Source organism: Calonectris borealis, chromosome 3, assembly GCF_964195595.1.
Source record: "Calonectris borealis chromosome 3, bCalBor7.hap1.2, whole genome shotgun sequence".
NCBI classification, from domain to species: Eukaryota; Metazoa; Chordata; class Aves; order Procellariiformes; family Procellariidae; genus Calonectris; species Calonectris borealis.
Window position 1 is genome coordinate 94,360,823 of NC_134314.1, and position 27,289 is coordinate 94,388,111.

The 27,289-nt window shown below is 48.6% G+C and overlaps 1 protein-coding gene across 2 annotated transcripts in view; it reads right to left on the reverse strand.

Moving 5' to 3' along the window:
- The window catches only part of MDGA1 (MAM domain containing glycosylphosphatidylinositol anchor 1), a 143,753-nt gene that overhangs the window by 70,398 nt on the left and 46,066 nt on the right, over positions 1 to 27,289 (reverse strand). For both annotated transcript variants that reach the window (XR_012673119.1, XM_075146796.1), the window contains exons 2-8: positions 25,695 to 25,834; positions 22,702 to 22,876; positions 18,191 to 18,387; positions 15,249 to 15,381; positions 9,721 to 9,990; positions 8,978 to 9,307; positions 5,401 to 5,694 (exon numbers count right to left, since the gene is read on the reverse strand). Coding sequence is in view for 1 of the 2 variants with exons in the window: in XM_075146796.1 (XP_075002897.1) it covers positions 5,401 to 5,694; positions 8,978 to 9,307; positions 9,721 to 9,990; positions 15,249 to 15,381; positions 18,191 to 18,387; positions 22,702 to 22,876; positions 25,695 to 25,834 (1,539 nt within the window). In the remaining variant the exon portion in view is untranslated. The remainder of the gene's footprint in view (positions 1 to 5,400; positions 5,695 to 8,977; positions 9,308 to 9,720; positions 9,991 to 15,248; positions 15,382 to 18,190; positions 18,388 to 22,701; positions 22,877 to 25,694; positions 25,835 to 27,289) is intronic.

The following is a 27,289-nucleotide window of genomic DNA, read 5'->3' on the forward strand; positions in this document are numbered from 1 at the left end:
GCCACTGCAAGGGTAGAAAAATCACCTTCTGCCCCCAGGCTAGCTCCTGAACTGTGCTCCTCAGCTTGGAGGAGGGTGTCAGGATGGACTTCATTGATGAAAATAATAAAAAAAATTAAACCAGTCATTATTAATAACTACACTCAGAAATGGAACCAGCCAAGTCTAAAATTCTTAGCAGATGAGTCCAGCTCACATGGCCAAGCAGCAAGACAGATAAGCCAGCTCAGTCACAGATACGGGTCAGCTCTGGCCACAGACAGTCTCATTTCTCTTAGACTCCCCTCACATAGGCACAGAGAGCTGCAGGGAGCTCTCAGGAGCCAAAAGCCCAGTCCTAGCCACTCTGCAGAAACATCTCCATGCCAGGAGCATGTCTCAAGAGTGCTTTTAATGGAGCAGTTAATATCCAAGCTTATGTTTCGGAGGGGGCAGGGCACCAGCAAAGAGCACTGACATTGAGCTATGGCTTCAACAGTTGATCGAAACAGTTTAATGCATTTCCATTTCCAGTTGCGTGGATCCAGCAATGCTTCTTACTTATTTACAGTATCACACCCCCCCTCCTCTCTGCTCTTCTGTTTGCTACATAGATAACAGGGCAAATTGATGCTGACTATTGCCTGCCTGATGTACAGCATTGCCAATGGGTTCAGCAGGATTTTAAAGAGGAATGAGTCAACAGCGTGTGACCAGGAATAACATTTGCCAGCGTGTGAGCTTGAATAGGAAAACATATCTCTGCCCACCTAAACATTAGTTTAAGTGACAAGGGCAACAGATGCCCCAGCAGGACATATTCTGGCTGCCTTCCAGGTCGGGGCAGAGCCAGACCTGCTGGTCACTGGCCCTGTGGCAATGCCTATGTCTAGGACTATGCAAAGGCTCCTGAAATCCTGTTAACCACGATAACTGCCCCTCCCAAGAGAATGTCAGTCTACTTTCCTGATTACACTTAATATTCACTATGCTTTGAAGATAAAGCCCAATAATCCACCTGCTGCTTAATGTGGCAAAACCTACCTAAGGGCAATAAGCGTAATCCTTTGGAGATCAATCCCAGATGACTGTGGACTATTATTTTGGATCCAGAAGGGCCAAATTCACAGGCCATGTTATTCCAGGGAAGGAGACACTCAGGTTAATTCCTTTTCTAGTCTTTCTCCTGCCAAGATCTCACCTGCTGTGTGACCCAAAGATGAGAAACAGGATCATCCTTCAGATTGACTATCCAAAACAAGGTCAACCCTATGTAAATATCTCCTCTTCCTTCTTCCCTTCTTCCTCTGAGCATTTAGAGACACCAAGACTTCTGCCAAAGACAAAAATGGCACCAGAAAAAGTTTACTTATCCAATCATCAGAATTTGGTGAACTACTTAACATCTCTCAACAGAGGAGATAGGTGCTCTGCTACCAGGCTTTGGTGGTTATCCAAAGAGGGAGAACCCATTCAAGTGATTGAGCAAGGGCCTGAGACAGTGAGTAGTGAGTGCTGTGATGGAGGATAAACCTATCTGTGGGAAAATACTGGAGCAGAGGTATCAAGGATCAGGTATGACGAGGAATGCAGGGTTGAGCTGGACTTTGACTGAGCTGTCCAGTAGTTTATGACATGCTGTTCAGGACTGACAAAGCATCAGAGCTGACACAGTATCATTCAAGCAGGATAATGTACTACGATTGCAATTTACACCACACTGTTCTATGGGGCTCTAACAGAGCAAATGTAATATTCACCGTGATAAGACAGTCATTTGAAAGGCCAGTTCTAGCAACAGCTAGAGTTTAGAGTCACTAATAATCTTTGTAATTCATGGCAATGTTATTTTGACCAGGCTTTTCGGATACATTGCTAATATATTTTTTGCAATTTGTTATTATGTATTTGCTAAATTTGTATCTAGGTAGCATCCTTTTCAGTGATCCACACATACACCTTTTCTTTCTTTCCTCCTTTCATACATATTGGCTCAAATGACACTTTATATTCCCAAACCCAGAGTGCTGCACATTTTCAAGCCCAGTGTGTGTTTTACAGCCTTATGCTATCTCACCTACACAGGGTGACCCAGCCCTGATTTTAAACCCACCTCTGCAGAGGATTCATTCTTCTGCTGGGATTTTCTTGAGTGAGTACCTGGTCCTGAAAAAAGCCTTGACAACAGCATTGATATTATTAAGAGCAGCACTCTGCCCTTCCATTACTATTTTTATTTCAAGATTTCAAAGTGCTGTGTTTATTATGCCCCACAAATCCTTGAAGAGATGGGTCAGTTTTATTCCTGTTTTGAAGATACAGGAAAAGATGACAAGACACTGCCATTCCAAGTGGTAGCCAGATTGCCAGGAATTCTGACAAGCCCAATTTCTCGCTCTAACCAGTATACAACATTTCTTCATCCTAACCACAGAGCTATAAGGCTGCAAGGACTTTCATGAACTTATTAATCTTCCAAAGCTCTACAGTCCAGACCAGGAAGTCCAGGGAACAGATCATCCAGCTTGTCAGAAAGCTGATAATAGACAATTACAGCTCATAAGATGAAAGGAGAGCAACTTTTTCTGCTTGCAAAATACAAACAATAATAAAAAGCTCAAACAGTTTTTTTTTTTTGACAGCTGACTTGTTCTTTTTGTCTTCTTATCCTCTTTCCACTACTGCAGTGCAGTTGCCAAAGCCTATTTCTGGGCTAGTTTGTTACAATACAGCACTATATGCACGAGGGTGAGGGGAGAAAAAGAAAAGAAAAGAGAAACACAGAAACAGGTTCTGACATCTAATCAGATCTGCTGTATTGATTTTGCAACTTTAGCTTTGGAGCAAATCAGAGAAACAACCACATTATCACCCAGAATTCGCTCTTCCCTCGAGTGAGCCAGTTCAGAAGGAGCTCACACCGACACATAAACAGGCACGCCTGCATGCACACACGCGCACGCCCGTGTGGACGCACACCCCACCTAAGCAGTTCTCCCGTGGGATGCGCGGGCTGGGGAAGGCGGGGGAAGCGCTCATCACAGAGGCTGCAGGAGCCACACGATCCCCATTTCTGACAAGATGAGAATTCCAGAGCAAGCCACTGGACTAATGAGCTACCCACACTGGAGAGCAGCGTTTCAATTAACCACAGGGGCCCCCGCCTCGGCACCCACCTCCTTCCAGCTGCGTGAACAAGGAGGAGAGGGATAAACAGGGACTGTGTGGTTTGCTGGGGTTTTTTTGCGTGGGGGGAAAAGGGGGAGCCTATAAAGGGGACGGGGGCAATTCTTGCCCTACTTTCTTGAATCGCAGTTTGTTTTTGATGCTGATGGAAGGAGCAAATTGACAGCCCTGAAACCAAAGCTGCCTGCTCAGGCACAGAACAGGCAATGCCACCGTAAAGTCATTCCACAGTTTCCAGGCAGGAGGAGACAGCTCAGGTATGCAAACTCAGTACACACCCAGCTCCAACTAAGGGTACACAGAACTGATGGAGAAGGGAAGAGGGCCGTTTGGGTGGGCTGCCGCATGGACCATGCCACCATTACATGGGCGAGATCACAATAAAGCATTGTTTGGCCTTGGGAAGAGCTATAGGAAGAGCATGTTGAGCTGCTCTTTACACAGAAGTTCATCACATCTTTTGCCTTCTTGGCGGTCACGTCAAAGGCTCTGACCCAGAACAGCTTCTGGCTTGTACCCACCATCTTTCTTGTGTGGGGAATCATGTCCTCCCCCTCCAGCCCAAGATTCAAGGCTGTGATCGCCCTCCAGACCACCTAGTAAGCCTGAATTCATCCCAGGCTCGGCACCGCTGCTCCCTCTGCAGGGGCAATGAGGGTCAGTGAGGACCACACAGCCTTCAAATACCAACACCAAACTGGGGACACCAGCAGGTCTGATGGTTCTTTGCTCCAGAGTGAGATTTTGCTGCATCTCCCATCAGTTCTTGGGGTGACCAAGGGTCACCCTCCCTGCCATGTTCTGCCAAGCCCCCCAGCTGCCTTCCAAAACAGCTTAAACCAAGATGCACATTTCCACCCTGCTTAAGGGAAGCTTCTCCACACATACTTACCTGCATAGAAATCTGCACATATTTCCCTGTCCCCATCCTGTGATTTAATTCCTGCTATGCTCCTGAATGGACAGAGATAATTTTAATAGGGCATCTTCAAATACTCAAAGCGCCTGCAGGATTTCACACACCTCCGTTACTGCTGTGCTCCCAGCAGCTCACATCTGTGAGCAGTGTGTCCGGTTGGCTTCAGCCAGGTTATCCACTCCGGTCTCACTTTTCTTCCCGGGAAGCAAGCCTGGGAGGAGCGTGGCGGCACATCTAATGAGAGCTGCTGTGCTGTGCGTGGAGCCTTGTCAGTCACAGCCCAGAGGCAGCGTGCCCAGGTGCAAATTAACCTGCTCCCTACCCACCCCACACCTGCCAGATCCACGCCGCTCAGAGGACCCTGCAAGAGTTCAGCAATCGCACTATCCCGATGGGACGAGGTTTGAGGGAGGGCTACTCCTACAGTCACAGCTCCTTCCAGACCAAGGCATTTTACCCAGCTGCCTTCCCCCTGTCTGATTCAAAGTCTTGAAGGAGAGAGCACAGACCCCTGCATGTCAAAACAGACCTCAACAGCATGGGAGCTGAGCAGGCACTCACTTCTCTGGAGGGAGAAACCACTGCAGGGAAAGGACGGAGACAGTCACCCAACGCGGACACCAGCAGCATCCCTCCCTCTTCGTTCACCTTTGTGCACAGATAGCGCCTTCAAGTGGGGCTGGGAGCACCACCCATCGCTGAAATCACTTAATACACCAGATGCTAAGAACCAGTTTTCTGTTACTCACAGCTTTATTGCATGGAAACCATTTGGGAGTATGCAGTCCCTATTAGGGTCTGCCTAGCACCGCTTTTCAGACAAAATGGTTCAGGCATGTTCAGAAATGACAGCTGGGGTAACTAAGTTGAAGAAAGGGTTGTGGGGTGGAAATGGTCTAATTAACATTCATTTGCTACCTTTTGAGTGCTTGACTTTTACAAACTTACCAACATACCCTGAAGGTATTTTACACGTACGTAATGCACACAAACACACACCTGGTAAAGCTGCTGTTCTGCACTCATCCACTGATAGGGAAATGGAAAGCATTGTATACAAACACACACACCACCTCTCCCTTCCACTTGCAACATGCTGGCCATACAGTATCCTGCCCCTAGCCTTATGTAGCCAGACCAATTAAATATAAACTGTTCAAAGATCCCCAGACAGAAGACATGTGTCTGCTCAGCCCAGTAAGAAAGGTCAACTCTGCCGGAAAGCAGCACTGAGTGTGTCAACCCTGCTTAGCCCATAGGCTTCTGTGTACACAGGCATTCAGACAGGTGCTCCAGTACTGTATGGTTATACTCACACTGCACGTTGAGCTGCACCAGGGCTTCCCGGGGTCTGATGTTAAAGCCATTGTACCTGGCTGTCTGACACTTATAGGTACCACTCATTTCTCGGCTCACGCTCTCCAGGCGCAGCTTCCCATCATATGTCTCCATCGTCATTGTCCCTGAAGGCATGGGGGTTTCCTTATCTACTCGGGACCAGATGATGGGTGGCTTGGGCTTCCCTCGAACCTCGCACTGCAGCTCAGCCCGGGACCCCTCCCGGACGGTGATTGTGGACTGACCCTTAGGGACACTGATGGTCGGTGGCACTAAAAGGGAGACAAGAAGGGAATCATTTTACAGTGAGTTTCCAGCAAGCAAGGAATATTCTTGAGATGCTTGTGTTCCAGTCACACCAACAGCCCTGAACTCCAAAGGCTTCCACTTGACACAGTGCAACCCCTATAGGAACACACTGCCCACGTAAGTCACCCTATAGGGTCTGGAGCTGCAGGGCATCAAGGAAGATCCAACAATGTATCCCAATGCCAACGGCAAGTACTAGCTGTATTGGGACGTTCTCCCAGCTCCCACCCCTCTGGCTGCAAAATGCTGTCCAGCAGCAAGGCTAGCATAGAGGAACCCAAAGGCAAAAGCCTCTTTGATCCATTTCTCCACTTCTGGTCAGTGAATTTCCCAAATGGAACTGCAGTCTTTTGGCCAAGAAATAGAAGTGTATCTGCCAAGGTATCTAGTTCCATTATACAGGTCAGACCGAAACTAAAACTTACAGGATTAGTGCATGCAGATTGCATCTCCAGCCTTATCAGACATCCAGGATCCCTGTTTGCTCCTAAACCACAGCAAGGAGCCAGCTCTGTTAAATGCCTTTGGTTACTTTACATTGAGATTCACAATGCACTGGTTATCTCTGGCTCACTTGAGCAAGAGATGGGTCCCAGCAAAGATCACTTCTGGCATCCCTTCCAGGCCAGGCTGGGAACAGCTCACCCAACAGAACTGCTGCCGAGCCGGGGTTAAAGCTGGAGGCATAGTAATGCTCAAGAAATATCCAGTTATCAACTGACAAATCAAACTCTGCTGATAAACAAAGCTCAAAAGAAACCAAATGACTGCAGCTAAAGGGTGCAGAGGTGTTGGTGGGAAGAGGTTTGTTGCTCACGTCCCCAACTCCACCAAGAACCGAGGAAGGGGATGTTTGTGCTAAACCACATGTAATATTGACATTTTATTTGTATTAGGCTTCAGAGTTAACAGTTCAACTGAGGTAATTAGGGCCGTAATCATTTTCTGAAAGCTCCTCTTTCAGCCCTTCCTGCTGACAGTGGCGACACTTAGATTGACACTTCCATAACTGCAGGGGCCACGTACTTCGTTTCCATTTAAATCAAATTTTAGAACTACAGAGGCTGTAACAAGCTGGTCTGACCAATGTTAGCTCAATTCAACTCCAGCAAAGGAGTGTGCTACAGTAATTGCACACGTTACAGCCCACAGCTGCTTTAAGAGCGAATTTAGGATGGCTCCAGCCCAATCTCCCTCTGCAGTGACCTCCCTATGCAACAGGGAGGCCACATTTTCAATTTGCAGGTCTCCTGTGGGCTGGGGAATCTCATCACACCCTGTCCCGCACAGCGTGAAGGGACGACAACACTCTCGGCACCCAGCACTGCCAGCAGCTGCTCGCCTGGCGCGAGGCAATTTTCTCCATGGGGAAAAGCTGTAAATTGCATTTGAAGATTTTTTTTTTAATTAAAGCTATCTCCTCAGAGCTGCTCAGTGGAAGCAGCCACCTTGGCGAGCTCAGGCTTCGCTCAGCAGGGAAACATGGAGCCACCGCTGCCGCCCTCCTGCTCTGATCCTGCTGTCTGGGGAAAACCCGCTGGGTTTTTATGCGGGAACCACATGTCAGAGGCAACTCATGTCTGTTCGTGGGGATGCCGCACGCTGGACAGCCTCAGCCGCTGCATGAACCTGCTCCAGTGGGAACGGCCATTTTCATTCCCTGTGTCACAAAGCAGTCCCGCTGGCCCAGGGTGCCAAAGAGAGGCATCAAAACGCTCCAGGCTGCCCTCCTGTCCTTCCCTGTCATCATGTGGGGCTCACCCTCCACCAGCCGGGCCAGAGCACGGGGCCACCTGCCACCGCAGACACCTCCTTTGAGGCAGCAGCCAGCTGGCACCTGGACCAACACCTGCCCCAACAGACACTGCTCAGCCTTTTGGTGGAATCATCCAGGGTCTCCCAGCCCTTCGCTGCCTCCTACCCTTGCAGTCTTAAACACAAATGCACTCTGCCATCTAGTGATCTTGGGCAAAAAGGATTGCTCCTGGCGGCAGCAGCTGCACAAGGTTGGGAGAGCTGGCTTCGCACCAAGATTGGGGGGTTCCCCAGGTTTTATTCCCTGCTGGGACAACGGGGATGGTGTCTGCTGGCAGAGAGAGAGCCCAACTTGCCAGGGCTGCCAGCAGAAGGGAAGCATCATCCTTTGCTGTTTAGTAGGTCCATGGCATGGTCAGGGCTCAGTCTCCAGGCTGCTAATGAGCACTGGGCACAGTCCCATTGGGAGCAGGCTGGCCCCAGCATTTCTGTTGGGAGACAGGGGCTTCCCAAAGCATCAAAAGCAGTCATAGCATCTTCTGCTGGGGGGCTGAGGTGAGCAACGTCCAGAATCAAGACTGGCATCAGCCTGACCAATGGATACAGCAGAAGCAGGGACTGAGAAGAAACTTTACATGAAGGTCCAGGACAAAATCTGTGGGCAGCTGGCCCCCTCAGGAGTCCTCACCAGATTACTAGCCCAATGCTGCTTTGTGCCATACCCTCAAAGTCCTGGACAGGCAGCAAGGTGACATGGATGTAATGGAGAGCAGAGCTGGACCCACCACTTCCCCAGAAGCAAAAAGGCAGCCCTGAGACCCTGCATTTCAGTCCCCAAGGTGACTGACAAACACACTTCTGGATTAGTCCTGTCCTCACCAAGCCACGGGGTGAAGCTTTGACCCTGATTTTAAAGGGGGGAGGCATTTCTAACACTTGGACTCCTACAGAGAGTGCTCAAGACAGATTGCAATTGCAATCCAGTAAACACTGAAGCTCCTCACACAATTTGCTATGACAGATGATACCAATCTCCTGGCCACAGCTCTGAAAAAAGGGACATTCCTCATAAGCAATGCCAAAGAGAGGAAAGAGCAGCTTGCTTTCTCTTTTACTCCTTTCTAAGCAAAGGGACGTTTGAAGTTTGGTGAAATACCACCCCCTCTTTCTTCCTTCACAATTTGGAGGCTTTGAACAATCACATTCTAAACCTGTCTCTGTAGCTTTGACTGGACTGCGCTTTGGACTTTTCATAAAGAGAAAACATAAAGGAAGATCTGCTTGGTGCACAACGCATCTGGCAGAGGATCTGTAACTATTACCCATCTCCAGTCTCAGCCAAATGCTTGCCTGAGGATGTGATACTTTTTCCCACTGGGATTCAAGAAACTCACGTGAGGTCCTTCAAAAAAGCCAGAGGGATGGGGGTGGGGGGCAGCTAGTGATGCCAACCACACTCCTGGGGTCCCCAGCTGCCACAGAGAGGCTCACCTGTCTCTGAGGAGATGTTCACCTCTACACTGAGGTCAGGAATGGGTGCTCCCTGGAAGGTAGCCATGCACAGGTAGGTGCCGTAGTCACTGAACCTCAGGTCAATAATCTCCAAGCTGCAGGTCACAGGTGGGAGCTCGGGGTCATTCCTGGTGATGAGCAACCGGTCTGAGAACCTGGCTGGTTTCCCGTTCTTGTACCAGGAATAGACAACCTTCTCCTGGGGGACAGCATCCACGTGGCATGAGAGCTTCAAGTCCTGCCCTAACTGGATGGTCTCGCTCTCTTTGATCACATCAGGTGTGATTTGGAATGTGGCATTCTTCATGGCTGGGATGAACACAAGTACAAAACTGGTTAGGGACAGAAAAGGGTCTTGCCACAGGATCCCTGTGGGGACAGGACAACAGCTCTTTGCTCCTCAGGAAGGCAACATCTCCATGCAAAACCTGCCTCAAGAGCTCCCCCAGTTATGTTCCCACAACAGATCCCCAGGGCCTCACATCCAGCAGTCTGGGATCATTCTCTAGCCCAGGACAGTGCTACAGCCCAGGATGAGGCTGCAAGCAGTGTTAGCACAGCTGCTGGTCTGGGACCAAAGAAGCTTGCACAGCAGCTTCTCCAGAATACTAATCTCTGCTAAGTATCACATTCACCCTCAGCTGTACAAGAACAGCCAGGAGAAATGCAAATCTAGCCTCTCCACCCTGAAAACCCGTGCTCTGAGAAAAAAAGCAACTTACACCGCACCAGCAGGTTCACTGTCTTCTTTGCTGGGTTCCCCACGTTGTTGATGGCCGTGCAATTGTAGTAGCCCGAGTCCTCAACACGGATCCTCCAGATAGTGAGGTTGCCTCCTTGCACAAGGCTGTTGGGAGGCATTGGGCCAGGAGAGTGAGACCAAACCACCTCTGGCTGTGGATCACCACCCATCAGAGAGCACTGCATAGTGATGTTGTCACCAGGGTTGACCACCAGTGTCTCATTGACAGACAGCTTCAGAGCAGGTGGGGCTGGAAGAGTACAAAGAGGGACACTTCGGAGCTTGAAAAAGACCCACCCACTTGCCTGTGCACAGCTTCATACCTTCTACGATTTGTTCTTGAAGATGGCTGGTTTGAGGAGGGAAAGCTGGAGGGATCCATGAATGCATTACAAATACAAGGTGTTTGTGAACCTAAAGCATTATCATTACCATGTCTTTGAGTTAGAGCACCCTGCTCTGTTATGGTTAGGAAACACTGCAGGCAGGACCTCACACCGCCCCAGATGGAGATCACACCTAAACCACTGCACTGCTAGTGCTTACGATTGGGGCATAAGCTAGGTATGATATTTTAGCAGTGTTTAGTGCAGGTTCTCTAGGCTAAAGACTCAGGTCGGAAGAAAAGCCTGATGAACCCCCTTTGCGCAGATAAGAGCGGCAACCAGACAAAATTTGGCAGTGAAAACCCAAGGCTAGAGGCTTCTTGACTCCTGATGCAAACAACCGCAGCAACGCAGAAAGGCAATGGAAAGCTGCTGTGGCTCTGCTTTACTTACCTGCACTGCACCCAGCCCACTCCCCCGCAGACACCACAGTGCCTCCTGTTCTCCCTGTATGTTAACTCCCCTGGCTCTGGACAGGCCCTGCAGAAGCATCGCTGGAGAAAAGGCTCAGCTGGTAGCTCCTACTAGAGCACCTGTACCTCCTTTGCTGCAACACTATCGTATGAATCACAGTCAGTCTGCTTATGCCTTGGGCAGAAACAGCACACTGGACTGAGCCCTGAGAAAGGAAGAAAAAAAAAGGAAAACAAAAAAAAAGCAGGAGAACAAGAGATGCATTGTCATAAGGCATGGGAAGTTGCAATCATGGATTGAGTTTAGCATCTCAGGACCCGATCCAAAGCATGCTGGGAAGCTCACTGGGATGTCAGTGTTTGCTGGATGGTTCTCACAATCCCAAGAGAAGGTCAGGCAGAGCACCAAGTGCATGCCCAGTCACAGCCTGCTCCTTCTACCTTACCACCAGAGCTCCACCCTGATGGAGAGGTGAAGGAGAAAGGACAGGCTGAGAGAAGCCTGCTTGAACCCAACAGCTGTTTGCGTTTGAGGACCGCTGGGATTAAACCACTCCTCCCATACAGAGTTGCCATCCCAAGAAGGAGTTTTGGGGAAAGTGTACCATTGAAAAAGGACCTCAGCTATCCTATGATACGCCTCTCCATCTCTTGCACCCAACTAGATGTCTTTGAGAGGCAAAGCCTTTGCCGGGCAGCTGGCCCCTGCAGCTCAGAACCTGACGGAGAGGACCAGGACCTGCCTGCACCATAACAGACCATCAACAGCAGCTCTGCACCCGCTCTTAACCTCCTTCACCTCCACAGGTATCAAATACACTTCTCTATAGACCTGGAGGCTATAGACCACATCCCGGAGATTGTCTTTCATGCACAACTGAACAACTGGGACTGATTCAAAATGTCTAGACAACCTGTCCTTTCAATACCCTAGTACCTGTTTTGGTTTATTTTATTTCTGCACACTTCTCACTACATCCTCCTCCAGGAACTGATCCAAAAAACTTCCCTTTGTATTCTCTATTTCATCCCATGAAAAGCCTTTTAAAAGCCCTTGTTGGCACCATCACTGGTTCCATCCAGACAGAGCTGAGAAAGTAGCAGTCCCCAGCACAAAGGCGGGGAGCATGTTTTAAGTAACAGCCATAATAATGCAAAATAAGACATTGTTCCATATTCATGAAGCCTGATTTAACAGCATCATTATTTCTGCCTCTTCTCTCCCTGGACCCTGCGTTAATGAGCTGTGCTGGATTTGTGTTGGATCTCTGAATTACAACCCACACAAACAAGGCGAGGAGGACTGCTCTCTCCTCAGCACCGGTGCCATAACTTAGCAGCGCAACTACTGCCATGCTGGGATATTGCTTTGGTGCACTGAATCAAATGTCCTCTCCCTGGCCACGGCATATCCTATTCGTGGCAGAGGTGGCCAGCTGTGCCTAAGGAAGAAGGTGGCTCCTCTGCCACCCGCACTGGTCATTTTGAGGCCAGTGATTGGAGTCCTTGAATTTCGGGAAGCCACAGCCTGGACTCAGAGCCTTTGACAGGTCCCTTTGCTGGAATCTTGGAAACAGTGTGCAAGGGATAACGTGCACTGATCAGCAAAGGAAGGATTTGTACATCCTCTCCAAGCTCCAGGTGGTGTCATGAGACCCAGTGAAGCCCAGGAACGCAATAGCTCAACTCACCGTGGTCTGGCAGGACACATTGCTATTACTAACAGGCTGTCACATGAGCATAGCTGATACCAAATAGCTGTTCCTGCCCTCTGACATGGAACTGGTCTCAGGTTCACAGGACACAGACAAGCTGACAGATGAGGCATCTTGCCTGGGAATCTCTACCCATCCCCGTCAGAGCCAGAGAAAGGCTGAGACCAGCCTACATCCAGGGAGAAGATGTCAGAGTTGGGGAGGTCCTGCAGCTTCTGTTTAAGAGTTAGGGATCTTGTGGCGTTTGATGTGCACATATCTGAACACCACTCATCTTGCCCAGCAGTGACATGTTCTGGGCAAGGTAACATGGAAAAAAGAGTGACATGCTGGTGCAAGCACTGCCTGCATGTTGTGTGTGCATGCAAGAGGAAGGCAGGGAAACTGCAAAGCTGCCACCCGCACAGCCCCAGGCAGCAAGCTCCCGTGATGTGCCCCAAAACGGAGCCCTGACTGTGGCAGTCTGCGTGGGCTCCCACTCCCACTCCTGTCAACAGACAGAGGTTAACAGTCTGCAGACATTGTTATGCAGGAGATGAATCTCATTTATTTGTAACCTGTGGCAATTTCTTTTGTTCTTGGCTCTGAAAACCTGCTGGCGGAGTCTGCCGAGCAGCAAGGGGACCATTAAAAACAAAGAGTCGCTTTCAATTCCCTTTGAAGTCCAATTTGCTGCAGTAAAACTGCAGGAGAGTTAACCAGCTGGGCTGCTTAATTTTCAGAAATCGAGGAAGGGGAAAACATCAGCCTGACCCTGCTGGAGCAGGCGACAACAGCCCGGTGCTGAGCTCGTCCTGTGGCTCTGCGGACCCAACCTGCTGCTCTAGAGCCGCACAATAGCAGCAGGACAGAGAAGGAGCAGGGGAAACCTCTTTCCCATTAAGGCTGCAGACCAAGAACCCATCCCCTGCTGCAAGGGCCAAGCTGCTGACACAGAGCTTGGGAGAAGGACATCTCCTGGCCAGAGACTACGATCTGCCCAAAGGCCACTGCCAGGGGAGTCAAAGTGAGCCAGCTGAGGAACAGCAAATGAACTGGGAAGAGAAGATTCCCTTGGCCTGACATGACCTGACCCACCAATTCGCCTCGACATCTGTAGTACTTGGGTCTATAAATATTTAAGAGATCGATTTCCATGCACCTCGGCACCCTTTAGGCCCTCAGTTGCAAAGACGAAGGCATCCTGAGAGAAGCTGCTCAGGATTCTGGGCACAGCCAAGGCTACGGAGGCTGCTAAAGCACGAGTGCAAGAGGGAAAGAAAAGACCTATGCAAAAAAGGAGAGAACTAAAGATTTTTCTTTAAATATTTTCTCACCTATGCACAATACTACCTACAGGGCAAGTAAGCCAGATAATACTTCATGTTAAATATACTTGTGTTAATTAACACAAACCCTCCTCACACTGCAATGCCAGCTTCATTTTCACCACCAGCTTTTAATACAATTTGCTAGGAACACATTTTCCATGGCGTCTTTGAGCTTCTAGTGTCAGGCTCCACTGTAAATATGTATAAATATGCATCTATAACTAAACAACAGGAAAAAAGAACTAGGTGTATGTGCTGCGCGGTCCAGGTTCAGAGCTTAGGTAAGTACCTAAAAGGTTGGTGTAAATTCAGCCATATCACTGGCTTCTGATCTGCCTACAACCTGAAAATACATTTTCCCCATTCACTCAGTAAAGGGGCTGGACTGAAATGAAGGATAGTTTCCCTGTCCTTTGGCTAGCAGGGGGGAGTGGACATGAAGAGAAATTTGATTTTCTAACTCTTCAAAGGTAAAGACACAACAGGGAAGAAGAGCTTTATGAGATCCCTTTCTTCATCATGAGCACAAGATAAGTTTTTAAAGGGAATATCCCAGTATTCGCTACAGTCTCATCCTAAGAGAAATTCAGGCAGTGGTGTGAGTTGCTTGAGACATGTTCCAAGATCTTACTACATAGAGAATATTTTTTTTCTGACATTAGTTCACTTTCTTAAGCTCAATATTTTTCTTCTTTCTACATAAAATGATGCAACTATTGTTCGGCACCTTGGGCTCAAGTCAGATCAATAAACATAATTTATACAGTATCAACAATATCCCATCAACAGTTGGCAACATCAAAAGAGTTCTGTTTCCACTGCACAAAGATGACACAAGGGATGCAAACTGCTTTGTTTTACATTAGAGAGGTGAATAATTCAAACAACTACAACGCCTTTCTTTCTGATCATGGAATACCCCAGGGCTGGAAGCGATTTCTTGACATTTACTTATTATTTGAAACTATTCAACACATGTGGGGCTTTGTGGGTGAGGTTTTTTTGTTGCTGTGGTTTTGTCTGGGTTTTTTTTAATGGACAGGTTGCAGTCAGGTGCTTGCAAGTATTTGGTACATGATACTCAGTTATCGGTCAGTTATTGCAGGTCAAGCAAGAGGCACCAAACTGATTCCGTTCACAACTGGAGGCACACTCAAGCACTGCCAGTATGAATATCAGTGTAAAATTCATTTATTGGGAAGGCACCAGAAATATTTGCTTTCCACAAACATCGGCACCAGCGGAGCCCGTTAGCTGGGAGGTGCTCGAGAGTGCAGCGTGGCAAACCAGGCCAGAGTCACACACGAATGAATTATTTGTAAGAACTCCTGCAGCATCTGTCCCGCTCTAGACTGTATCGAATCTATTTTTAAAGTCACTTAGAATTATAAATAAATAAACCAGTGTCTGGATTAAAAACTACATAGTGCCTCAACACCTACATGTAGTCTGTTTTAATGATCTCACGGCAGGCTTGGCCAAGGCACTGGCTATATGCAGAGCTACAACAAATTAGAGCATCCCTGGCAACAAAACTTCTGCGTGAAGGATTTGTAGTCCTAGCAGCCATGTACATGAACGTGAGGTGCTGCAGGCCCTGGACAGGGTGCTGTGTTACCCTCCTGGAGGGGTAATGGCTGTTGAGCAGGCGAGGGGTCAGAGGATCCCCTGCGTCCCCTCTTACCTGTGGTGTTTGTGAGCTGGAAGGTGATGGATTTGTCAGGGATGCTGCAGACGTTGCGGACGGACACCTGGCACGTGTAGCTGGCGTAATCCTGGGGCCGCAGATTCTTCAGCTTCAGGACTTTGGTTTCACCCTGGGAGTAGGGAAAAAAGGGGGGAAAAAAGACACAGGTGTACAAAGCACAGCTCATCATTGCAAGCCCATAACCTGTCCCAAAGTTTATAGACTATGAGCAGCTCCCATTGAAACCTCAGGGAGCCGTGCAGACTCCAAGCCCCCCTAGCTATATATAAAGGGGACACAAAATGTTTGCACAAAATCCCATCTCCAGGATTTCTCAAAACACCCAGCAACAGACTGACATTTAACCTGAAAGCACTGCAGAATGGGTCTAGGCCTAATTTCTCGTCAACTGAATCATCCTGTGGAACTTGAAAAACCTTAAACATGCCAGAAGAGACACTGAGATCTCACATCAAGGTGTCAGTAGGAACCCAAGGGACGTCACTGGGGTCTCAATGTTGCAAAACCAAATCAGAGCAGATTCAGGCATTAATGCTGGCCTAAATATGACAAGTTCAACAGTTACACTGTAAAAATTTGCACTACAGGGGAAAAAAAAGATAATTCAGAGAAATACTCAAAGAACCCCCCAAAACTTTCTGATCTCTCTTCTCCAGATTCTAATCTCATTTATGTTGGTGTAAATCCAGAGTGACTGCACGGACTTTGATAGCCTTTTCTCATACTACGGTAACAAACAAACAAAATCGCTTCCTGGCACTCCATTAGTTACTGGTTTGTTATAGAAACGGAATGTTAAATTAACAATAGATGCATTCTGTAGATTTTTATTTATGGAATGTGGAAAGCTCTGAGATACATCCTGTGGTTTGTACACCCTGCAACTCATATGTCTTCCCACGACAGCTTGTCGCTGTTGTTCTCCTGGTGTTTGTCTAAATCTCTTTTGGAGAAACCACTCCATAATTGCCTGCGAATATGAGAAGGTGTCGGCACGACAAATCCTCCTGAGGACAACCTCAAGGGACTGGACGATGAGCTCAGGCATGCTAATATGCAGAGAACAAGCATCTGAACTGAGTAAATTAGAAAGATAAATACCTAGGAGACCAATAACCCTATGAAAGTCCTGTCCCCTGAGATTTGTTGCTGTGCCACACAAATTATGGCATTTACAATGTGCATGTCAACAACTTACTTACAGTGTCATATGTATCCTGTTTATTGATTAGTAAATGTTGGGTAAATGTGCATAAACCTTCAGTGTAAATAAGTTTTAAAAAGCTTAAACAGTAAAGTCTTCACCTCCTTTTTAATGTAAAAGCCTACCCAAACCTGACACTGATACCAGTTCATCTCTAAGACAATATTACAAACCCCTTACAAACAAAGCAAAGGGTGCTTTGTTAAATGTCGTGCATTTGAGCTCCAGCAAGACCTTCCCCCCCCAATAGTGTTGAGAGGTGTGTTTTTGTTAACTTCAAGGCTTACCAACCCAAACTCACAGGTTTATGCTGGTGACGCTAAGAGCGTGCCTGTGTGAGCAAAGCAGTCCTAACACCCGCTCTCCGAGCTGGGAACGACCCATCGTGGCGGGAACGTTGCCTGACAGGAGCTGCAGGATGCTGGCTCATTCACAGGTAAATGCTGCAACACGGTGAAATTCTGCCAGATGCCTTATTCAGCTGAAGAAAATACCTCAAGTCTGAAGACGTCCTCTCATTAAGCAACGTCTCCTGTTAATTACATTGAGCTTAGTGAAAGCTGGAAGAGCCCATGGCGGCTTCCTCTAAGGCCAGGGATGTCTGGTTGGATGCCACATAGCACTGGACTAGACAAAGCTCTCTTCAGGGCGCGACAGCCGCGCTGGCCTACAGCGTTTCTGCAAATCTGCCGCTAACCTGCAGCTCCCTTCTCTCTCCTCATCACCCTGAACGTTTCCGTTTGGCTGCCCATTTCCACGACCTACAGAGGTGGCGTGTTTCAATAAAATATGAACATGACTACATTAACTGAAAGATTGCCTGCAGCATCGCTCCGAAATCAAACTCGGCCAGAATGCGCTCAGGGCCCAGCTTTGGGAGCGCGAGGAGGCACGTGGGATGAAACGGGTGCCCTGGGGAGCGGCCCTTCCAGCCCTCCCTACCGCCCACCTCTGCCTCGTGCTGCCGAACGGCCTGGCCGGAGCGCTGGGGCTGGTTAGCGGCTGGAGGACACTCAGAGCCGCAGCTCAGCTTGGGATAACATGCCCAGAGTGCCTTGGCGAAAGAAAAATTCCCCTCCGTCTTCCACTGCGTTGGTGGGCTAATTACTGCGAAGAAAGTGGCGTTCAGAGGGGCAAGCAGGAGAAGCAGAAGGGATGTGGACATCCTGTCACAGGACGACAGTCGGAAAGCGCCCAGGCAGTTGGGCTGCCTCTGTTGCTTATGGCCATTAGGAAAAGCTCTTCATCATTTGCCTCATGGATCCCACAGCAATTCCTGCCATTCACTCACACTGCTAAACAGGAAGCAATTCCCCTGATTTATGGAGCTTGGGCACTCCATTAAGGAAAAAAAAATAGTAATGGGAGATAGAGGAGATCCAATCTTGGGATTGTTTGCTTGGATTTCAGTCTCAGCCATCCAACAGCCACGTATCCTCATTAGAGGAGCTGTGACCTGTTCTCAGGGACGGTGCCAAAAAGGGGAAGGGACTTCTAGGCTGTCATGCTCCCTCCTGCTGCTCTGCTCCTCTTGTCCCCTAGGAACCCGCATACAGAAGTAGGCTCTACCAGCCCTTTTGGAGACAGTGCTCCTTGCAGCGGCCACCCCACTCTCCCCAGCATCGTAATCTACAGGGGGGAAAGAAACACCATCCACTACAGAGTGCCCTGCATCAGCAAGACGCTCAACACAAGCTGGAAGAGTTTTTTTCACCTGTGTGTAGAGGGGTTCATAGATGTCCACGCCATTGTCCTGACTGTGGGAAAGCGTCTCAGCTCCCCTTTTCCAGATGAAGCGAGCTGGTGGGTTGGAGTTGACAGTGCAGCGGAGGAAGACAGTCTTCTCCTGGTAGAAGCTGCCACGTACATCGCTGATGGTCTGGTGAACGGTGAGAACAGGTTCATCTAGATCTGGAAGGAAGGTAAGGAGGGCCGCAGAAGTTGTTAGTGAAGCTCGGTCTGCACGCACAGCCTGCAGAGCAGATGATGCTCCAGGCACCATAGAGGAGAGGGGAAGCTCCCACATATTTGGTTGATGACAACTGCTGAATTAAGAGCTGATCTGAGGGCAGGTAACACATACAATATCTAAAGGGAACAGACAGGAGAAGCCAAAATTCTCCCGCTCACCACACAACCTTCAGAGAACAGAAAGCACCCTCTGGTTTGCAGATCTCATGTGGTCCTCGAGCAAACTGCCTGCCTGCCACATGCCTCTCAGACCAGTGGGCTGCTTCACCTTCCCCAATGACACCCCACACCCCAAATCACTGCGCTCTACTTCAGTGAGAGGTCAGAAGGATCCCAGGAAACTGCTCCAGCATCATTTCTTCTGCTCCCACTTTCCACTTCCCAAATCCCTCCTGAAATCATGGGGCTAAGCCCACGGCTGTGAGATGCCCACACAAAGGACACGACAAACCTTCAAGTCAAGGGGTGAGAGTAGCAGTCGGGACAAGATCAAAGAGCTGAGATGGGGAGTCACCTCCTAGACAGGAGCAAGTCTCGTGGGGTGCCATGGGAACACAAGATAAAAAACACTGAAAGGTATGTACAATTTCTCTCTCTTCCTATTAAAACATCCTCTGTGTATTTTCTTCTTTACAAGGTCTGTACTGACTTTTCCTCTTCACCAGCTTCTACTCACTGCATCCCTATCACCCACTCCTAAACTGATCAGATTCTTTTCTGTTTTCTCCCTTTACAGAAAATGCTGCTTCCAACCCTCCCGCAGCTGCTGCACCAGACACGCAGCTGTCACGATTGGATCCATGGTTATCAGTCACTTCACTTGCAAGGACACAAGCAATAGCCCTGCAGGGAGCATACTTTCTCTATCCACCCAGGGCACACTGCTCCCCAAGGGCCGCCCTCCTGCTAAAAAAGGGATCATTTTCTTGGGCTTTTGCACCAGACACCAATGTTTGAACATCAAGGAAGCATGGGGAAAACCTCAGAGGGGTTATCCTCCCAGAACCACTTTGAGACTGATTGGGATTAAATGTAAAGATCCCATTTGACAAGATGGGACCAATTGATCCAATTCTACATTTTCAGCAGCCTTATGACCCCACCTTCAACTACGAGGAAACTGAGGCACATGCCCCCAGTATCCCCTTGTGCTGCCAGCACTGTGTTCTGCACATGTTAGCAGAGAGGAAGAGGACAGATGCTCATCACCTCCTGCTCTCCTATGCCACCTAATTTTCACGATATTTTATTTTAGAGATTTGTAAGTTTGGAAATCTGACTCCCAGAAAGGAAGGGGGAAGCAGGAATGAGTTTCTGCTAACATGTCATCCAAATAACGCATGTTCTCTGCTGAATCACAAGTGTCAACTTGTAGATTTGCATATTTTAATGAGCTGTATGCTTGGTAGACAGCAATTGTAATGGGACCCGAGATTTGTCGGCTTGACCACACCATAGCTCAGAGATATGAGTAGAGCCATTAGCAGAACAATGACAAGCCACAAAAAAACCCCCAAACCCAAAACCCAAGGCTGAAGAAAAACATACACAGGTGGAGAAAAAAAGGCTCCTCTCCATACAGTGTTGTCTCCATTTAGCTACAGGGTGACTGAATTTTACACCAAATTCTCTTGCACGAGGACCTTGGGCACAACCTCTCCTCTTTCCCCCTTCTTTGTCCTTAACCCTCCTTTATTTGTTCACACTTTACATGAGTAACTCTATAGCTATCATCCTTCCGAGGCTCCATTTCTCAGCAGGATGCACGGCAAAACACTTCCCTTACTGATCAAAGATGATACTCACCATTCAGGTCTCCTGGCTCCCAGCTACTCCCCACACAGAAAACAACATCTTCCTTTCGGCTGCTGAACCTTTCCTCCCTCAAATCTTTCAGCCTTCTTTCGCAGCAGTCAGCTCTAAATCTAGCCCTCCTGAGAAAAGCTAAAATAAGACCTACAAGGATATGTATGTCCTTGATGTATGAGTAATGCCACTGATGTCAGTGAGCTGCACAAAGGATAAATTTGGCCCAAGGCTGCTCATGGAGGTGATCACATGGGATGTTTCATGCACAATATAAGCTTGTAAACATCCATTCTTTCTTTTTCTTTACTTTCCCTCTCTCCGACATGGAAATACTCCAAACAGCAGCTGCCTCTCTGCCAGTATCTAACCAATACTTTAAAGCCTCACTTGATGGCCACTTGGGGCAAAGGAATAACTTGCTACACAGGTTAGTGTTTCCAGTTTAATATCCTCTTGGCACCAGTGCTGCTCCCTGCACAACCTTGCTGTCTAATACTAAAAGTATGAGTGAGGACTAGCACTAGCTGTCAAGGACACCAAGGTTCACATGAGGGTGATTACCTACCTCCAACTACAAATTGGGATGTGGGGAAAAGAAGGGGTTTGTTTTCAAATTCTAGTTCATTCAGCTGAAAGTTGCCTGGATGAGCGTTCAACAAAAACTGTGGCTTTTCCTATGTGTTCCCTTGTACCTTGTACTCAAATACTAGCAGAAAATAGTCTCTCCTCCCCAAAAACCAAGTGAGCAGAACAGAGGTGCGTTACCAAGTCCATCTGCAGAGTAGATGTTAGTATGAGAAAGCCCTTGGCCACCCCATTAGCCCCATAGTTCTACAGGTCAGAGCTGCACAAGGGACCATGGGATACTACATCGCTCTAGCTCCAGCCTGCACCCCAGAAGTAAAGGGAGTGCCCTCAGGGCATAAAGAGATTCATGCCACTGTCCTGTTCTTAGAGGAACACAGGCCCTGGCAAGGTGTCATACTCAGGCTTGAGAAAAGCAAGTCCCCTTTGCAACAGAGAGTTATCATATGCCTCCACCACATGTAGGAGAAGAAATGGGCAGAGAAGCCAAGCAGATCTAGGTGGGTGTCAGAACTCCTCCAAACAAAGTATGCAATGCCCATGAAGAAATGCTCTTCCTATCCAAAGTGGCTGCCGCTGAAGCAATCTATTTTCCCAGCCTGTAGGATGTGCTCGCACTATGCTACTCCAATACAGGGTAGGGCAACGAAGGAACAGAGACGGGAGCGGCTCTAAGCCATATAATACAACTGCAGATCATGAACCTACCAAAGCCTAAGGATGTTCAAGTCTATGGCATACTTCGTGAGGGTCACATCATTGTAGGACTAGGACTAAGAGGAAGCAGTCAGGCAGCAGTTGCTGTCAGCAAAGCTCTGTCCAGACTCCAGGCAGGTACTGGGGTTTTGAAGCCTAGAGGTTGCTCCACTGACAGATAACCACGGGGCACCTCAGCACAGAAGACTGTCTTGCTAGGAGTGTGGGAACAGGTGGTGACAGGTTCAGGGAGAGTTCCAGCTGCTTTATTACATTTTACATCTTTTTAGCATCAACCTCTTGCTGGCTAGGCTTTCTCAGAAGATATGAGTGAGAAGAGGGATTTGGTGTTACTCAGGTTAGGGAAAACTGGAATAGTGGATAGCCAAGGACAACGAGCAGAACGGTAATCTTCGCCAAGAGAGCAAATCTCTTCAAAAGTTGCCTAGACCTTAAATATTGGATTCCTCCCATATGGGGGTTATGGGATAAGTTTAATTTCCCTCCCTTTTGGCCACAGCAGCCAAAGAATAAACAACATTAAGCCAGCATGAGAAACCTTCAAAACTTGGGGCCCAAGGTGGAGAACCACTTACAGCATCTCCAGGACACAAGAAGGATGGACATTGCAACCAACCAGAGAAACGTTGAGTCACTGAAACCAACAGGTCCTCACAGATTCCTTCACATTCACCCCTTCACAGCTCAGCCTCCTCAGGTGCATCCCAGAGTCTTTTGCTCTGTTTCCACCATGCTGCAGAGATGGCAATGCTGGGAGCAGGGCACTGGTTTCAGGAATGCCCCAAGCATCTGAGGCGCTACCAATTTCAAGAAGCATTGGTTTGCTTCAATCATTGCCAGCTTCAAAATGAAGACAAAGAAAGCAGAAGCCATCTACAATGCTACATCCCAGACAAGTGCTAGGGACCTCTGGAAGTGACAGACATCACGGCACCTAGGTGAGAATGACTCACATGGACAGGCAGAGCTATCTTTTTTTCCCCTCCTACGGGAAAGGGACCCTGGGGACACCACACCAGTCCCTTTGCTCCTGAATCAGGTGCGCATGGTCCTAGGGCAATGCAGCTCCCTGCCGGCCCCGCAGCGAGGCAGAGACATGCAGTAGAACTGTGGGAAGGTCTGGGTTGCCACTAAACGACTTACACTGCACATCTACTCGAATGGACTTGATGGCAGGGACCCCAACCCCATTTTCTGCTTTACAGTAATAGCGGCCCCCCTGCAGCCTTTGGATCTTCTCAATCCGAAGGGTCTCGTTAAGCACTGACGTCTCTTGGAATTTGTCCGACGCGCTGCCAGCGGTTTTGGTCCATCTCACCTGCACAAGAAGAACGAGAGAAATGCAAGCAATCTGTGACACAAACTAGAGATCCCAGGGGATAGCAGCACTCCTTTTGCTCCTCTTCCCCCTCCTCCATAGCCATTCTCAAAAACGGGCCCTACAGCACCACCAGACCTTACCAAATTCAACTGCTGATTTCAGTATGTCTCAATAGACCAGCTGCTGATTCTCATCCAGCACCAATCTCCACATCCGAGCGTCCAGGGTAACCCCTCAGTTCACCCAGACACACACTGCATATTTACCACTCCTGCTCTGGTCCTGTAAACCCAGGAACTTGGTTAGTTTTATACCACTATCTGCACAGCACAGGACTTTCAGCATTAAGCCTTGGGACCCCATGTGGCTGGTAGGCCACAAAGCTACAGCAGACATCAGCTCACAGCTACAGAACTTCTACTGCAGTCAACACTCTTTCGTCTTTCTCCAGACAGCAAGGCTATTTCTGCTGTTTGCTTTTCCAAGTAAGAGTGAGAAAATGCAGTTGCTATCTGGCTCTTGCCTCTTTCCCACAGGGAACCCCTGTGTATGTTATTTTTATAAGTCATCCTTTTGCAGTACACAAGCTTTTACTTTGATTTTAAAGATACAGAAAAGGAAAACAAAAAATCCCTTCAGATTTCAAGCTATCTTGCATTTTTTGTCCTTATGTTACACGTCTTAAGATCCTGGCTTGCAGGGGCAACGGAACTGCATGATATTTCATGGTGAATGGTGGCAAGGGGACAGCACTCCTAAAGACTGAATGATTATTCTTATGTCTGGAATGAGGTACAGCCCTAGCAGTGGTGGTAGAAGCTTCCCCCTTGTTTTCTGCAATCCAGAAAATGAGAGAGAGAGATGGCTTTTCTCAGCCCATTGGTTTCCTATATCTGCAACCTCCCTTCTAAAGGTTGCTGACTGGTGGTCTCCCACACTGGTGTCCATCTAGACTCTGGGACTGAGATCCAGCAAGATCAGCCAACAGAAAGGAGATAAACTTTCATTCAACGTTGGCCACAGATGAGATGGACCAGACACCTTGACTCCTCCCCCAGACTTTGCCTAAAGCTCACTGCCACCACCTGATTGCTTTCAAAAGGGCAGGGGGGTCTACATCCCACTCCCAGAGCACTAGGCTGAGCAGATTTTTTGAGCTAATGACCGTGGATTTATTTAGCCTTTGTAGGCTTATTATGAAATTGTCTGATGGCCCCAAGACTCTCAGAGTCTCCTGTTTGCAAGGACACTTCAGCCAGCTCTTTAATCTTTTCAATTTCAATCTCATTTAAGTATTTTGGACACATTTTCATGCTTTAATGACTGGTTGATAGAAGGGAAAAGAAAAGATTAAACAAAGGTTAGGATAAGAGCTTAGCTGGGGAAGAAATCTATCCGTGAGGAAGGAGGGCAGAGATAGGACGCATGCCACATTTCATGTGCGCGGGTTCCAGCCTTCCCAGTCACACCTGGTTCCACGCTCTGGTGTCCCCTGTGCACGTCCAGGCAATGACAAGCCACAGTGTTGCCCAGTAGCATGCTGTCTGCATCAGGCTCTGCTCCAGCAATCTCTCTGGCTACTCAGGCTCAAACCCCTACAACCTGCCAGCACCCTCCCACACATGCAACACACTTAGGCCGGGCCAACCCTACCATCCTCCTCGTTTCTGACGTACACAGCTATCATCTGCTCATCACTGTCACAAGCTTCGGCTGGTCATTTTTGCTGGCCTGGCTCAGATCATTTCCTTTTTATCGTTTCCAGGATATGCTTTGATGGATAAACCATTTCAAATCCTGCTGGCTTAGTCTCTCTCCCTCTCCTTTGTCATTGCCTCTTATCCAAGTAGCTCCTCACAAGCAAGTCCACAGAGGCATTGATTGGTCTATGCAGATGTATGGCTTCTCAGCAAAAATATCTTTGGCAGGATTGGGGAAGGGGGCCAAGAAGGCACACATATCGTACTTGGCTCCCTCGAGTGTATTCTGGCACATCCAGCCTCGTAGTACGCCCAGCTGCCGCTCCGGCCACGCTCTGTCCCAGAGCGGGCAGACCCATGCTCTGGTCCAGTATCTCTATAGACACATCTACACTAACATTGAACCAGCCTACCTGAGTATCTGAAGGGTGGGGAGGTGGTTGCATGGGGCTTGAGGCTATGCACCCTCTAGGGACCCTGGGGAAGGACTGCATCAGTTAGCCAAGCTCAGCTCTGTACCTCTCCACTGAACTGTGACTTTGACCACAGCATGGATATATCCAGCGCTGCAAGTCTGAATCTGCTTCTGGTCAGTGGCCATAAAGCAATGACCAGTGGGCTCTGTGCGGGGCTCAGCGAAGTGCACTACAAATAACTTCCCAAACTCGCCCGAGCAGGTTCCCCTTGTCTGTACATCCAGAGAAGCTGAGACACTGATGGACCATGAAGGACCAACTCCTATGGCCAGCACATGCGGGAAGCCTCCTTTAGCCTGTTCAGGCTGTTCCTGCTTTGTAGCAAGAGGGTTAAAGTTTTGAGGGTGGTTTATATAATGGATTGAGTTTGGGCTTTCAGTCTTTTGGGGGACTTCACATACTGAAGACCACTAGAAGGTCTGTGTAGGCTCCTGCAAAGCTTTGTGGACTGTTTTCCATGAAAGTAAGGCTAGATGCTTCATAGCTTAACAAGCTAGTGCTTGCGCTATGGGGCATCCCTACCTGTCTCCAACATGTTAGAGAAAGCTGGGCACCCCGCTGCCCACAATTCTCCTTTACGTGGAGACTACGAAGAAGTGCCATGGGCAGCATGGGTGACAGGCAAGACTGAAAGCTTACCTGTGGCCGGGGGTGTCCTGTGACCAGACACTGCAGGACCAGCGTGTCCCCTTCCCGAATTGTGTAAACGCGTTCACTGATGTTGTCTTCCTTTACCACGCACGCCTGCCCAGCATGGATGATTTGGGCCTGAGCAGGAGCTGCGGAGAGGAAAGAAGAGCTAAAGAGGGAAAAAAGCAGCATCCCAGCCCTTTACGCGCACTGCCCTGGGTGGCTGCTCCCACGGCAGGGTGGAAGAGCCACCTCCTAAGCCACAGAGGGTATGAGACACAAAGGTCTCGGGAGATATAAAATTGAGCAGTTTTCCCCTCTCCTGGGCAGCTGGTGTCAACTGCTATTTTAAAACCTTTGGTCTTGTTGGGATGAGCAGCTCTAGGCACCGAAAAGTAGAATATGGAGCTTTTTGGGGGGACCCTACTGCACGGGCTGAGGACCAAGAATTCCCTGCTCTCATCTCTCCCAGAGAGGAGTATGTGCAAGTGGTTAAAGCAGGGATCTGGTCAAATCACAACTGCTCTATGCCCGTCTAACCCAGGCCTGATTATTATGATTTACCTTGCAGGGGACTGGGATAACTACTGAGCAGAGTCAGAAAGGGCCTTGAAGCTCTGTACAGCTTTTAGCACACGTCCCTAGAACAGGCATAGCACATGCTGCAGGAGAAACAAGTCTTTCCCAAATTACACAGCAACCTATCTCAGCCTTCAGTCAGAGGGAACAGCCTCTGCGGCATCAGAGGACCCCCATAACCTCTAGGGATCTCTCCAGCTAGGGCTCCACGCAGAGCCCAGTTACCGCCAGTCTGGCCAGGAAAACAAGTGAAGACCTGTGCTCTGGAAAAACACATGGAAAGAAAGTTCCCAGAACAAAGTTTAAAAACTTCATGCCCCCCAAATGGCAACTATATCCCACTGTAGCCCTGACCAACAGCAAGGAGAGACAAGTTCTAGGAGAACAGGGTTTTTTAAAGAAAAAAGCCTCAGCGCCAGAGTCCTGTGCAAACAGCCCTCGAGTCCCTACTCCAAAAGCACTTGTATGATCACCAAAGTGGCTGAGATGTATTGAAGGTGACTGCGCAGCCCAATGGGACACCTGTGCTTGGTCGAGGGGAAAACTCCAGTCGCACTTCAAGGAACAGAGAAACCCACAAATGTGTCTAAGAATCGGTGCCTCAGCGAGAGTCCCCCTGGAATACTTCCCCGTCTTGCTACAACACTTCCAGGTGACTCTGAAGTCACAGCTCTAGCTCCCATTAGTGAAATACAACGCAAATGAACAAACGACCGAGGAGATGATCAAAGGGCTTAAAGCAACGAGCCTTAGCGAGCCTTCTGAAACAAGCACAGATTTTGCACAACCTGTTAAAGCTGAACTGAGCACTCACTTTTTCCTCAAGGTTAGTTGAGCTTCAAAGACTACCTTTTTTTTTTTTTTAACTTTTTTTTCCCCCCCTCCATTCTTTCGGCGTGACCAGAATGCTTTAAACCCCATCACCCGGGCAAGGAAAGTGCTCAGATTTATGCTGGTTTAATCCACCAGCAGCACAGACCTAGGGCAGGCTGGGCTCGGGCAGTGGTGGAGATCTACCTTTAAGG